This window comes from Syzygium oleosum, unplaced genomic scaffold, assembly GCF_021117445.2.
Source record: "Syzygium oleosum isolate NSW1041296 unplaced genomic scaffold, Sole_v2.1 Sole_v2.06, whole genome shotgun sequence".
NCBI classification, from domain to species: Eukaryota; Viridiplantae; Streptophyta; class Magnoliopsida; order Myrtales; family Myrtaceae; genus Syzygium; species Syzygium oleosum.
Genome location: NW_026607490.1, coordinates 1,560,905 through 1,574,922, shown reverse-complemented (window position 1 = coordinate 1,574,922; position 14,018 = coordinate 1,560,905). Strand labels below are relative to the sequence as shown.

The window sequence follows — 14,018 nt, the reverse complement described above, 5'->3', positions numbered from 1 at the left end:
CTATGTGGGGGACACAATCCAGTTTTTCCCATAACTTTGATTGAACCCACTAAATTAGCACCAAACATTGATTTATCTATTTTGCTACTTGTTGGGACCTGATTTCGGGCATACAGTAGGGTAGATGATCCATCTTAGTGTATTAAATCGAGGGTTGAAGAAAATTCTTCCTAAATTTAATTTAATTTATTGTTATCCTGAGATGCCCAATATTCCTATTCCTACATTAGTTATGATGATAAGGATGGGTACTCAATTATTTTTCCGTCCCACGAATTTAGGGAAGAGGGCACTTGCCATCTGTGAGCTGGTGAAGCCTAGCAAAAACGTGTGGAGCTAAGAAGAGTCCAAAAGATTTGTGAACTTGACAAGACCAGTTCGATGGGAGCACAAATTTCCAACTTCTAGAAGCCAATAACGCTGACAGTGACGCCCTTAGCTTCATAGCTTACAATCAACAACATGCTCTGATTAAACCCTAAATGAGTCCAATTTTTTTTGTTTTTTTGATTAGTGGCAGAAAATGACCATTTAAGTATTATAGTGGGTTCCTTTTGCCTAACCAGTCAAAAGCAAAGTGATTGAAGTCCCTCTTTTCGGATCTTTACGCGGAAACAAAGGCATGAAAAAGAAGGAAAAAGAAAACATGTTCATCTAGAATTACTTTCTTGATACTGTTCAAATTCCGTAATTTCATTTGGTAAAGCGATCATATCAAGCGAGTTCTTTGATTATATTATAATATTTCGATGGAATCACTAATTATAAAGTTTCGGGTATTTCTTTTTTTTTTCTTTTTTTTTACCTTTGGCTTTTGCACTTGTAATATATGGACTAACCGTGCAAGAGTTAGACGAAGGAGTTTTTTTTTTTTTTTGGGTCGAAAGACGAACGAGTCGAAATGTGTAAGTTTGGACAAACGGAGAAAAAAGAGGGCTCGTTTGAATCAAGTCACTTGACCTCCCCCCATCAAAGACGGCAATGACTTTTTGTTGCATTTGAACCTTATAACACCACACACGACACATGCTTCCCATGCCCCATGAACATCGCTCTCCAACAACCCAAATTTCTCCCTCTCTCAAGCCATGTTTGCTCAGAACCACATCTTCTCTTTCACTCCCAAATCCCTCAACACTCTTGAGAAGAGCAGAGATCTTGAGTTTGATTTCTGGGTTCCGAGTAGAATGAGGAACCACCACAGCAGAAGCTGTGATCCTGACTCGCCAACCCTGTGGAAGCGCGAAAACATGTCGGTAAAAATTGCCAAAGATGTGGACACATCCCCACTTCTTCCCCAAGATCACCACTACAGCAGTCTCTCTCCCTCGTCTAGGACTCGGAGGATCGAAGAAGGAAGAAGAGAGATGATGGAGATGATCCGGAACTTGCCCGAGTCGAGTTACGAGCTTTCCCTCAAAGATATCGTGGATGAGCAGCTATCTTCTAAGGTAATAGTACACTCGATTCGGTTCGGTTCGGTTTGGCTTGGTTCGCCTCTTGTTTGATCTTGAAATCTGATCTTATTTCTGTAATCATATAGTAGACATAACAGAGTATCATACCGATGTGCTTTATAAGTGCTCTTCATCTGTTGTATATGCCTTGAAACCAATCTGGGCAAAAAGTTCTGCTGATTAAGGAAATTATGTTTTATTAATGGAGGACAAATAATTAAACTTTGGATTGCTTTGCAGGAAAATCAAGAGGAGGAAGAGAGAAAATTTGAGTTTCCAAGTGCTGAGGCAGAGTCAAATAAAAACCAGAAGAGGAAAAAGAGGAAGAAAGTCACGAGGACCACTAGTCATCAGCATCATCAGGTGTCAAGATGTAATAGCATGGAGACCGGAACTTTCCTGATCAAGATGTTTTTCCCGTCTTTCTTGGCATCGAATAAGAAACCTGCAACATCACGGAACACCAGGTCGAAGATTTCGCCAAGGACGTTGTTTGAAGGGCCTGAACAGAGGAATCTGGACACGGTGTCGAGGATTAAAATGAGTCCTGTTGCGAAAGCTCAGGGGAGTCGCGATCGAGTTAGAACTGAAAGCGGTACCAGCAGGAGCAAGAGCTATTCCAGCAGGTAAGAACTCGAATATTTTCAATATGACATCCTATTTATGGATTTTCGGATATTCACCTTTCTGCTGACTCGGCAATTTCCTAATCATATTGCAAGAAAAGGTAATACTTATTGAAGAAATTGCACATGGTTTCATTTGGATTAAGTAAAACCGTATCTTTATTGAGCCCCAAAACAGAATTTCCACTTGTTAGCCTAAAATAACATGCTGATTTGGTACGCAAATAACAGAAAATGTTTCAAACCGAACTATACCAGTTCGAACCTTTCGATCTATCTTATTTTTGTCTGTTCGATTTGAGATTGAAACTTCCATGTTAGTGAGAAATTATACTCTTAAAGAGCAGTTGTAAAAGCTTATGATCCCTATCTTTATGCAGGAATAATGATGGCGATGCTTTCCTGGGTTGCTGGCCTTTCGCCGGACCGAAAGGGAAAATGAGAAGGCAGAGAACATGTGTTTTCTGATTTCCTCTGCCTCCTGCACATGAAGGTAGAATCAAAGATTGAATTTGCTTTCAGAACCTAGAAATATACTCAAACAGCAGAAGGGTGTGTCCACAGTTGATAAGCCGGTTTTATTATCTCGGCTCTGATGAAGATTTCGCTAATCAGTCCAAGGAAAATCTAATGCAGAGATGCCAACAGCATTTGATACTTGTCCACTGGGCATCTTGTTAAATACTAAACTTCTCAGGAGACAAAGCTAGTGTAAGTTTTAGATTTCTGTAGAGACTATGCAGGCCATAGCTCGCCTCATCGTGATCACGAGCGCGTGAGCTATTAGCGGCTGAGAATATGTATTATCATAATGTAACAAAGCTAAGGATCAAATAAACTGAATGCTGTTGGTATTTTTTTTCATTCATTGCTTCTTGTGCGGTACGTTAAGGACGTATCAGATGAACAAGAACCATGTAAAGTGATCAGGTGGACCTTGCGTACCAGAAACGAAAAACAATTGAAGATATGCTTGTAATGGAGGGGATAAATTGGCGAGGCAGGGACGCTTGTAATGAGTGGTGGGGGCTAGTGCCGCCGCTGGCCACTTTTGATTATGATTTATGGCAAATTCTGTCCTCCAGCGCCCATTTGCACGGATATTATACTTGAGCAATTTGGGAGTTCATTTAGAAAGAAAGGAGGAGAACCCTACCATCAAATAAGTACAAATTAATTGAAATTCCGTTGTGTGGTGTTCAAGTAAGTTTCGTCAAGTAATTTTCAGAAAACTCACTACTAATGTAATGAAAATTGTGGCTGTGCAACCGGATAGGCTCTAGCTGGGAACCAGACCAGACCACTCTAAGAACTGGTCATGTTCCAGGTTCCTATTGGAACCGGTCCGGTTCTTGGTTTCAAATTTTTGGAATCGGTGGAAATTGTTTCAATTCCCAATTTTGAGTGAAGAACTACCCAGGAACAGAACCAATTGGACCGAATTTACAACCGATTTCATAAAACTACCACTCTCTCTTGCGCTCGCGACTCACCTTTCTCCTTGTGGCTTGCTCTCGCTCGTTCCTGACTCGCCTTCGCTCACTCGCTCTTGTTCATATTTTATTTTTGAACCCGTTAACACCTAAATTTTGACTAACTATTTAATGTTAAATTGCATTGAAAATTAGGGATTAATTTTAGCCCCTAAACAAAAATATTTAGAATTGCATAGCATATAGTCTAGGTTTATATAGGTTAATTGCATTCCACATCGGACTGGTGGTAGCGAGTAAGCTGAAAATCCATTGCATAAATCGAGCTTGGGCACCAAACGAAACTCGGCTCACTTAGGGAATATGGGCCGAAAATCACAAGTCTAAAAGGCCTTGGTTATCTTAATTTGAGCTTAAATTAGCCCATTAAGCTTAATTAGAGAAAAGCCCAAATTAATTCAGCCCATTTGGAATTAAAATTAAATTAAATGATAAAGTCTAGGCCAAAGCCCACTAAGATTAGGCCAAAGCCCACTAAGATTAGGAAAGCCTGGCCAAATAACATAATATGCGATATAAATATGTCGTTATGTCTCATAATTTAGGGAGCTCTCATAATTTTCGGATTAGAATTTTCAAATAGCACAAGTGTGAGTGAGAGCAAAAAGTGAGAGAGAGGGAGAGGTGATTGCAGGTCGGTTCAACCGCGTCCGTCCTGTCCCACCGCCGCGCTCCCGTACCGCTACGCCGTGCCCGGCTCACAACTCACCGTCGCGCCGCCATTCCCGCGCTGTGTCCAAGTCACCGCCCGTGCTGCTCCCGGCGACCCAAGCTGCCACTCCACCTGTTGCCCATCGCCGCACCTTCTGCTCACGGCCAGACCTGTGGCCGTGAACCTCTGGCGGGCGCCTGAACCGACCGACTCTCCAGCTTGCTCTGTCGTGCCCAACCGAGTCGCACTCCCCTCCGGCAAAGCAGTTCAGCGGACGAATTTTCAGCGAACTCCAGTAACGTCCACGCGGCCTCCTCCCCAGTCCAGCTAATTGCAGTCCACGCTCTCAAGTTGACCTTCAAGTCTTGTTGCTGAGTTTCCACGATCTGCACAAGAAAAAGCCAAAGAAAAGAATGTAATAAGTGGTGGAATTTGTCTCTTCTTGGCTGGTGAAACATGGAAAGTTGACTGCAAGTTCCCATGAAGAGACCACGTGGAATTGAAGACAAAAGAAGATCGTGACTTTGTGGTTCAATCGAGGATCAACGGGTTGTTACTCGTTATATTATCAACACTTCTGAATCCCTACAACGTATACTCGGCGTCCACTGCCTCGTTCTTCACCGCCACGGAGGTACCCTTTGCCTTGTTCAAATGCTCTTTTGCAGGTGTCTAAAAACTTTTCCGGTGATTCCGACGAACTTGGTTTCGAGCCATGGCTTTCCCTCATCAGTGGCTGTAAAACTTCTTGCTGCCACTCCTTCGTGAAGCTGGAGAAGTCCACACTACTGCGAGCCGCCGTTGGCCACCCTCCCGATCCGCCACGAATTCAAATTTGGAAGTTATCCGCGAAATCATGTAAGATCATTATCCAAATATTTTCCGAAATATTTCGTAGATATTCTTTGGTGGTTAGCTAGATATCTTAGGATAATGTTTGTGATATCCGCAATATCCTAAAATATCCCAAATTAGGAGTTTTGCCTAATTTAGCAACGTACATGGACGACTATCTGACCTTAACCCTAAGGTATGATACGTAGCGGTACGGAAAGATCATTATCTTATCTATAACCACTTAGATACGATAATAGATTTTATCTGCTTTCCAAATTCAAACAATCGGCTTTCCATCGATATTTATAACCCTATAGATATTCGTTAGTTTGATTCCCTTTCCTAATTTGAACATGATAAGAAAGATCTTGCGGATCGCGTGGATGATTGATCTTTGATTGCCATTTTGTGTGTGATTTATTTCCCTTTTTTAAAAAGAAAATCAAAAATAAATTAGTTAGGATTTAAATTAGAAGTTTTGCATGTTTTGGGAATCTTAAATATATCCAAAAAATAAGATAATTATTTGATTTAAATTGGGATTTAGGGTAGCATATTTCCTAGTTTAAATTAGAGATTGTTTTAATCTTAGTGGATTATTTAGGATATTAATTACTTCGAATTTTCATAAAATGCCCAAAAAGAGTCACTTTAGGATAGAATAAATCATTTTCTCTAGGATAGATTGCATTGTTAATTTGAGTAATTTTTAATTTCGAATTTTAATAAAAAAATTCCAAAAAAAGTTGTTAGATTGCAAGTTAATATAGGCATTTTAATTATTCCGAATTTCATTGGAAAAATACCAAAAATAAATCAATTACCCATCATTAGAAATAGGTCATATTGTCGCATGTCATATAGTTTCGCATGCTAGGATTAATTAATCGCATATCATGTCCTGCACGTCATTGCACTGAGGCTAGTTTCATTAATATGAAGAGAAACCAAAAATATGCTGAGTGGATTACTTTGTTAATTAGAAATCATATTAGGACTGTCTGTATGATTTTCTAACTAACAATGCAGATACTTTCGTTGCTCTAAGGTACATTATTCTCCTAATCTAGCAATCTATTTACCACTTTCCTTGTTAGGTGTTAAATTGGTGGATTGCGCACCCACATGGGCACCCCACATGTTAGTACTTAGGTAATAAAATGGATCTAGACTGCTTGCTTAAAGATTTTTTTTGAAAAGAAAAGTACCGAAAAGGCGTTAGACTAGATCTAGCGTAACCAAGTCCCCGAACTTAGAATCTCTGGTTCATAGGAATAAAACATATCTCCCTATATTTTATTTAGGTTTTTAATCGACCTACCGCAAATAGATTAGTAGCGACTCCAAACATGAAAATATTTGCACGTTAAGAACTAAAACCCTAAGTGCCGAATTGGAAGGGATTAGGAGGGGCATGAATTAGGCTTAGTCTTAATAATCCATTAGCCGAACCCTTAGGTGGTGCACCTGCGAGAGGTTTAGGTCGCGACAGAACCGTTTTGTTACTCATATTATTTTGCCGTAAAAACTAAGACCATAAAAAGGAAAAAAAAAAGTATTCGGGATAGATCCTAAAACCAGACTGAAAAAAAAATGGGGTAGGTTTAAAACTGAGAACCGGTTTTAACATGATATATTTCATGTCCCTCACCTTGTAATCAATCACCCATAATATAAATTACTCTCTCGTAAGACGATGCAACCCAAGATTTTTACAGCAATACCAAGCTTGAATCTGTGAAACAATAAGATTATGAATAATGAAAAGGAAGGGTTCACTGTGGGCTTGTTGGGATTAATCAGCGTAGTATTCTTTTTTCTAGCCCATCCATGTACATTTCAGGCCCTAGCCCCAGGGATAGAAATTGACTTACCATATCTGAATTTAATTTAATTTACGATTGTTCAATGACATAACTGAAATTAAATTATACTTCGCTCAATAAGATAATTAGAAACGGTTCGGACGACAACGAGATACGATTGGGAGGGCCTGGGGGATACAATTAGGGGGATGTGCGGCGCAGTAAATTCTCTGGGGAACTCTACAAACGACATAAAAGTGTGTTGCGGTTGATGCTTTCCTTTCGCGATTCCTAATCACAACGAAAGTACATAAACTATCACACATCGGCGGGGAGATCGATTTGGTTGGCCTCTTCTTGGTTAACGTCTTCTGGCTTGACAATAGAGGCAAAGGGCCCGGCAGTTCCCAACTTTTAAATGGCGATACGATCGAGGGTCCAAATCTTTCTGATGATTTGATAGAGGGAGAATGATTAAAAGGAGCTGTTGAGAATAATGACAAGGGACTTTGGTCCCCCTTAAAATTGTGGGAACTATTAATTAAACCTAATCATGACGACCCAATCTTAATCTTTGGTGGGGTAGGACGGATTGAAAGTTGAGATGCACATGAAGAAACCTAAGCTGTTTGGACCATTATTTTCTAGACTTTCAATTGGTTTAATAAGAGGGTCCTTCGTAGTATTTAGAGTTGACTTGCCCGTTTGACTTTTTTCTACACATCGATGAGCAATTAGTTACTTCTTAAGAATAAAACTACCCACCATGTCATTGGCATCGGATGAGTGATGTGTAAAATCACACAGTTTGTGAACCACATATTCATCCAAAATAAAACAATCTGTCTGATAGAAAGAACCCACAAATAGCAACTAGGAAACGGATGACTGATCACCCGACCGCCCTGTTGGTCTCCACTGACAATTTTCTTTTATGTACGTGGGCTATCAAATTCTGGATAAAGAATCTCTTAACATATTATTTTACCAGTCTTTCCGGTGTCCAGTTAATCGACCGAAGGAATGCAGACATCGCAAGCATATGAACATTCAAGGAAACCTCCTCCCAAGATACACGTCGCCCACGAAACATGCCGAAAGAAATACTATAATACAGGAATAATTATGCAGACAATCCCTGAACTTTAACTCAATATGAAATATTTTCCTTGAATTTTTTATTTGTTCAATGTGATCTTTGAACTTTAGTCCAATATGCAATATCGTCCCTGAACTTTTAATTTGTTCAATGTGGTCCATGAACTTTTGGTAAATGTTTGATCTAATCTCTAAACTATATGAAAATATCCAATATTATTCTTCAATTGATTCAAGTTTAGGGACAACATTGAATATTTTCATATGGTTTAAGGACTAAATTGAACATGTACAAAAAATCGAGGGATCATATTGAATAAATTAAAAGTTCAAGGATGACATCACATATTAGGCTAAAATTTATGGACCACATTAACCAAATTAAAAGTTTGAGGACGACATTACACATTAAATCAACGTTCATGAATTATTTGTGTCATTTTACTAGTATCCCACCCAAGCAAAACCAAGCCTCATCTCTCTCTATAAGGCACGGGGAAGATATCTCTCACACATTCATTCATTCATTCATTCTCTCTCTCTCTCTCTCTCTCTCTCTCTCTCTCTCTCTCTCTCTCTCTCTCTCTCTCTCTCTCTCTCTCTCTCAATGGCCATTTAATCTCCTTGAAAAATTCAAATGCAATGGGATGATTGGAGAATGATCCTCTTAAGACTATACAACGGTTAAATTGGAAATGGATAAGTATACAAGGAGATTTTGGTGAAAGAGGTCATGAATCTGAAATTCCAAAGTCCAAGAGAAATTCTACCTTACAAATTTGAGAGTGAATCTGAAATAGTGAGACGAGTGACTTTGAAATAGTGATACCTATCAAGATTGAGTGTTATCACTCTCATATGTAACTTATGATTGATTCACCAGTGAAATTCAGCCATTAGGTTGTCTATGTGGAGAGTGGACGTAGGCTTGCAATAAGCCGAATTACTACAACTTCTGTGTGCAATTTCTCTATCCCTTAACTCCTTATTATCTTTGATAATATTTGTACACAACTGAATATAATTATAGCATAATTTCACTTCAGACTCTGTCTTCGCATAATATTAATCTCGACGGTTTAATTCCATTTTAATTTGTCAAATTCAGTTATAATCATCTATTCACCTTCTCTAGGTGATAGTGCTAGCAATCTCAGGGAGGAGAACCGAGTTCTGAATAGTTCCGCGGAGCGAAGATCCCCAACCAACGCCGCTACAGTCCATGGCGCAACTTGGACAGTAATTTTCATGTAAGACAATGCAACCCAAGAGACCCACAGTAATGCCTAGCTTGAACTTGTGAAAAAGATCAAATATTAAAAGATAAAAAGAAGGTTCAATTTGGGCTTGGTTGGGTCATTCAGTGCAGCGCCATTTTATAGCCCGTCCATTAACATTGCAGGCCCTAGCCCCCAGGGATAAAAGTGACCACTATATCTGAATCTAGTTCAGTTTACAATCGTTCAATGACATAACTGAAATTAAATTATCCTTCGCTCAATAAGATAATTTGAAATGGGTCGGACGACAAAGAGATTCAATTGGGAGGGTTAAAAGATACGATTAAGGGGATGCATGAAACCGTAAATTCTCTAGGGAACTCTGCAAACAATGTATGTGCTACTGGGTTCGGTACTTATTTGTGCCAAAGCTACGATGTATATCTTCTTAGATTAGCATTTGGCCATAAACAGGTCAGACCTTTGATGAAGAGCGGTAATTACCCAGTGTGGAGGACGAGGGATTCAAATCTTGTAAAGATTACTCGGAAACTCAAACAAAACAAAAAAAAAAAAAAGAGAAGTTGGAAAAAGGTTTATTTTAGGGATAAACAAAGTGATTTGGATTGTTGATTTAGTTATCGTCCCTAAGGTTATATTTATTAAGGATCCCATGAGAAACCAAAGACTCAAATAGAATATTATTTCTTTTAACTTTAATAAAAGAGAAGCCCAATTATTTAGTGTGACGACGTATTGATGACGAGGGGGTGTTGAACTCAGAGGAAAAAAAAAACAAACGAGGGTATTAAGTCACTAAATTTGTATCCACAATAAGATTACTATGGGGGGTTGAACTTCGTACCCAGGATACGAAGATTAGCATAAGGGTGCAGTGGTGAAAAATGATTTATGAGATTGATGTAGAACGATTAGCATGTGATTATCTTGACAAACGTGATCGCCAGAAATTGACGCAATTTGGCCGTGAGTGATGTCGGAGCATTCTTTGAAGACATCGAAGGCCATTAATGATCTCTTATATTTTTTAGAGTAGTTGAATAATTTTAAATTTCCAGAATCCTTATTAATTGTGATTTGTCTTCTAGTAATTTATTAAGATCTCTATTTTCCAAACTTGGATGGTTGTTCCTTATTCCCCTCACTACAAAAAAACATGTTTTTTGCGATGAAAAAATCGCAAAAATCCGTCGCAAATCATTTTTGCGACGAATTTAGCGACGGAAAAAATTCCGTCGCTACTAGGTCGTCGCAAATTTTTGCGACGGAAAATATTAATTTTCGTCACAAATTTGCGACGGAAAAAAAATTCGTCGCAAATAATTCGTCGCAAAATTCGTCGCTAATTAGCCACGAACACTATCCGTCGCAAAGTTTGTCACAAATATTTCGTCGCAAAATTCGTCGCAAATAATTCGTCGCAAAATCCGTCGCAAAATTCGTCGCAAAATCCGTCGCAAATAATTCGTCGCAAAATTCGTCGCAAAATCCGTCGCAAAATTCGTCGCAAAATTCGTTGCAAATAATTCGTCGCAAATTCCGTTGCAAATGTAGTCGCAAAATTCGTCACAAATATCGACGCAAATTTCGTCACAAATTTAGTCGCAAAATTCGTCGCAAATTTGGTCGCTAATTAGTCGTGGCAAAATTCGTCGCTAATTTGCCAAAAAAAAATTTTTGGTCAGTAATTTGCAGCGAACTTATTCATGGCAAAATTCGTCGCTAATTTGCCACCAAATTTTTTTACATTTGCCATCAACATTATTTATGATCGAATTTAGCGACGATTTTTTATTAATTCTTTAGCGACGAACTCTGCGACGATTATCGTTTAGGGACAAAATTAGCGACGAAATTTTATTTTTGCAACGAACTTTTGTAATTTGTGATCGTACGATAAAATAATTTATTTTATTTTTTGATTTTAAACCTAATTAAAAGCAAAATTAATTTTTGGAATTTATATTTAACATTGATTAAGCAATTAATAACATCAAAATATTATAATAATATGAAAATGAAATACATTCATCTACATTTTCCACAAGAATTGACATAAATATTTTTTTTATAGTACACATAATGAGAGAATAAATAATCTTGCACAATAATCTTTCACAATAAATAATGACGACAGATTTGAATCAAAAAAGAATATCCTGCTTTTAGCGACAATCCCCATCATATAAAATACTAAACAAAACTAAAGACACGGTCCATGTGAGATGCTCACTTCCTGCTCCAGTTTTAACAAATGCCGGTTGAAATGTTGTTGCAACCTCTCATTTGCATAACTTATGCAGAATTGCTCAAAGCTATTCTTCTACAAAACACAAATTGTCTGGAATTAGACACAAAATTAGTGACATTGTGTCCACATTAAATGTTAATATATTCAGCTTCTAAAGGATACATAATGACTGTGAAGCAAGCAATCTTAATTAAGTAAAGCAACGAAGGTAAATGAAATATAGAGGAAAAATGTTGAAGTTCACTTTCAGTGATAAATCTAATAGAAGTAAAGAAACAAAGGTGCAACGTAGGTGTTCCAAATTGGTTCACTGTCCACAACTGCACACTTCCACCACAAAAAAAAACATTTATGTAAGTGACATGAACAAAATAAAGAATGATATTGGATGCTATTTATCTTTTAGCTACCACAAAATACCTGACAACACTGCACACTTCCACCACAAGCAGCATAATGAAGTGGAGTGCTTCCAGCACCCGCAACGTGCAAAGAACAATACACATGACTTTCCACAAATGCATGATTCTAAGCAGGTATCACTGCATTCAAATAATCAATCATTTTGAATGAAGCCATAATTCTCCCACAGGGTATTTTCTAAAAAAGCAAATAACACCTGGTGCAACCCCCAAAACCAGAAGACAAAAGAAGGGTTTTGGACTCTTGATTGCCCCATTCATTCCCATCCTCAAAAACCCAAGCCCCACGACTAAAAGCAAGGAGAGGAAAAAGATGGAACCAATCACATCAGCTTTGACCCAGCTAAGCTATGTAGCCCAATACAATATGCCAATATAGGTTAACATACCAAATCACATTTGCTTCTTAGAATCTATTGCCTCTTTTCCTTTGCATTGCAAGAATACGAGTAAAATATATTCAGATGCTATGAGCTATAGTAGAGCCGAAAGGAGAACAGTCAAAAGAGAGAAAAAACAGAGACAACAAAACCAAACCAGCTTAAAGCAAACATGAGAAAACCAGGAGTAGCAATATTATCGAAGACTCCGACGGAGACAATGCAATGGGCTCAAACAAAGCCACGAGATCCTCCATTTTCGCGAATATCAAAACAACCAACAAAATCAGCCCTGAATCAGATCAAACAACAAATTCAAGCTAAAGCAACAAAAGCCAAGAACAAATCAGCCCCCAATGTACACGTGCACGGCATATAGTTGTAAATATCACTTTCTTGCGGTTCCTCTTCCAACAGAACAAATCATCAGGTAAGAGGAGTGCTACCACAAACAATCAGTTTCATTTAAAAGCAACAAACAAAAAATCAGCAAGAGAACTCATTGTCCTACTTTTACAGCCATGATATAGAAGTGCCAATGAACCGATATGTTGCTACTCTATTTGTTCCCTTTTTTTTTATGGGCAGCTATTTAGCTGCCGAAAATTTTTTCCTCACCTTGAGCATTTGAACATCTTCTTGAAAAGTAAGCCACAAGGTCTTTCTCAAGTACTGCAATTAAAAGTTACTGCCCATGAGTTGCACTATTTATGTAATCAGATTGCAAAAAAGAAAAAAAAAAGATCATAGTATAACCTTTAAAGGTTCAAAGGGGTATTGTCTTCCAATAGCTTCAAGTTCTTTCTTGCAACTCGCATTCAATGAGTCGAACATTGTAACGAACAACTTGTCCATAATGTCCAGTACCTGCACATAAACGTTTAGTTCGTTAAGCTAAACTGAAAATTCAGTTAAATGAAAAAGTATCCAATCCGACCTCACAATAGTGCTTCTTAATCTCCATTTCAACATCAAGGCCAGTAAATTCACACAAATGCCTATGTGTGAAGGAGTTTTCTGCCCTAAAAACAGGGCCAATCTCAAAAACACACCCAAAGTCACCCATTCCACGACACAACACTTCTCTGAGGCATTTTATTGAACAGCTCCCGAGCAGCTCTAAGATCCCCCATTCTAACATACCCATCGACCATCACATTCCACAAAACCACGTCCCCCTCTTGCCTCCTGAGATTCATCTTCTTCCCCACTCCACCACTCCGAACAATTCTCTCATCAAACAAAACGTAAGCATCCTCCATGACACCGCAGAGCACATACATTCTGACAAGGTTACTAAGAACAAACTCGTCACCATCCAGACCACACTTAGCAACCATCCCATGAACCTGCCTCCCTTCCTTCACCATCCCCAACCTCGCACAAGCCTTCAACACCGGAGGGAACGTGAACCCGTTGGGCTCCACGTGGCCACCCCGGACCATCTCGCGGAACAGGGCCAGAGCTTCCAACTTTGTGGTGTCGTCGTCGTTCTCGGCAAGAGCCATAATGATGGAGTTCCAAGAAAAGCAATTGGGTCGGCGCATCTGGTGGAAGACCGCGCGCAAAATTTTGCGACGGATTTTTTTTTCCGTCGCAAATTTTTCGTCGCAAAAATTTGCGACGGACTTTGTTTCCGTCGCAAAATTTTTGACAGACTTTGTTTCCGTCGCAAATTTTTGCGACGGACTTTGTTTCCGTCGCAAATTTTTGCGACGGATTCCTTTTCTGTCGCAAAAATTTGCGACGGACTTTG

At 38.8% G+C, this 14,018-nt stretch overlaps 3 protein-coding genes across 10 annotated transcripts; 1 reads left to right on the top strand and 2 right to left on the bottom strand.

Annotated features, from left to right (window-relative positions):
- The first annotated feature begins 869 nt into the window (after positions 1 to 869).
- LOC115661825 (uncharacterized) lies at positions 870 to 2,945 on the top strand. Its single transcript, XM_030584023.2, has 3 exons — positions 870 to 1,451; positions 1,698 to 2,083; positions 2,464 to 2,945. The coding sequence occupies exons 1-3, from the start codon at positions 1,089 to 1,091 to the stop codon at positions 2,549 to 2,551; spliced, it is 837 nt and encodes a 278-aa protein (XP_030439883.2). The 5' UTR covers positions 870 to 1,088; the 3' UTR covers positions 2,552 to 2,945.
- Positions 2,946 to 11,298: 8,353 nt separating this feature from the next.
- LOC115661822 (aspartate--tRNA ligase 2, cytoplasmic-like) lies at positions 11,299 to 13,131 on the bottom strand. Of its 8 annotated transcripts, none has more exons than XM_056312142.1 (4): positions 13,019 to 13,125; positions 12,882 to 12,934; positions 11,881 to 11,940; positions 11,299 to 11,550 (listed from the first exon to the last, which is right to left on the bottom strand). In XM_056312142.1, exons 1-4 carry the CDS (start codon positions 13,115 to 13,117, stop codon positions 11,505 to 11,507), a joined length of 258 nt encoding a protein of 85 aa, XP_056168117.1. In that variant the 5' UTR covers positions 13,118 to 13,125; the 3' UTR covers positions 11,299 to 11,504. The 8 variants fall into 8 exon arrangements, 7 of the variants coding, with proteins under 7 accessions (XP_056168117.1, XP_030439881.2, XP_056168118.1 ...); XR_008816755.1 differs by having other exon boundaries at positions 11,301 to 11,532; positions 11,881 to 12,356; positions 12,881 to 12,934; positions 13,019 to 13,131; XM_056312143.1 differs by having other exon boundaries at positions 11,303 to 11,532.
- Positions 13,132 to 13,320: 189 nt separating this feature from the next.
- LOC115661820 (pentatricopeptide repeat-containing protein At5g48910-like) lies at positions 13,321 to 13,770 on the bottom strand. The gene has a single exon (XM_030584018.2). The coding sequence runs from the start codon at positions 13,768 to 13,770 to the stop codon at positions 13,321 to 13,323; it is 450 nt and encodes a 149-aa protein (XP_030439878.2).
- Positions 13,771 to 14,018: the final 248 nt, after the last annotated feature.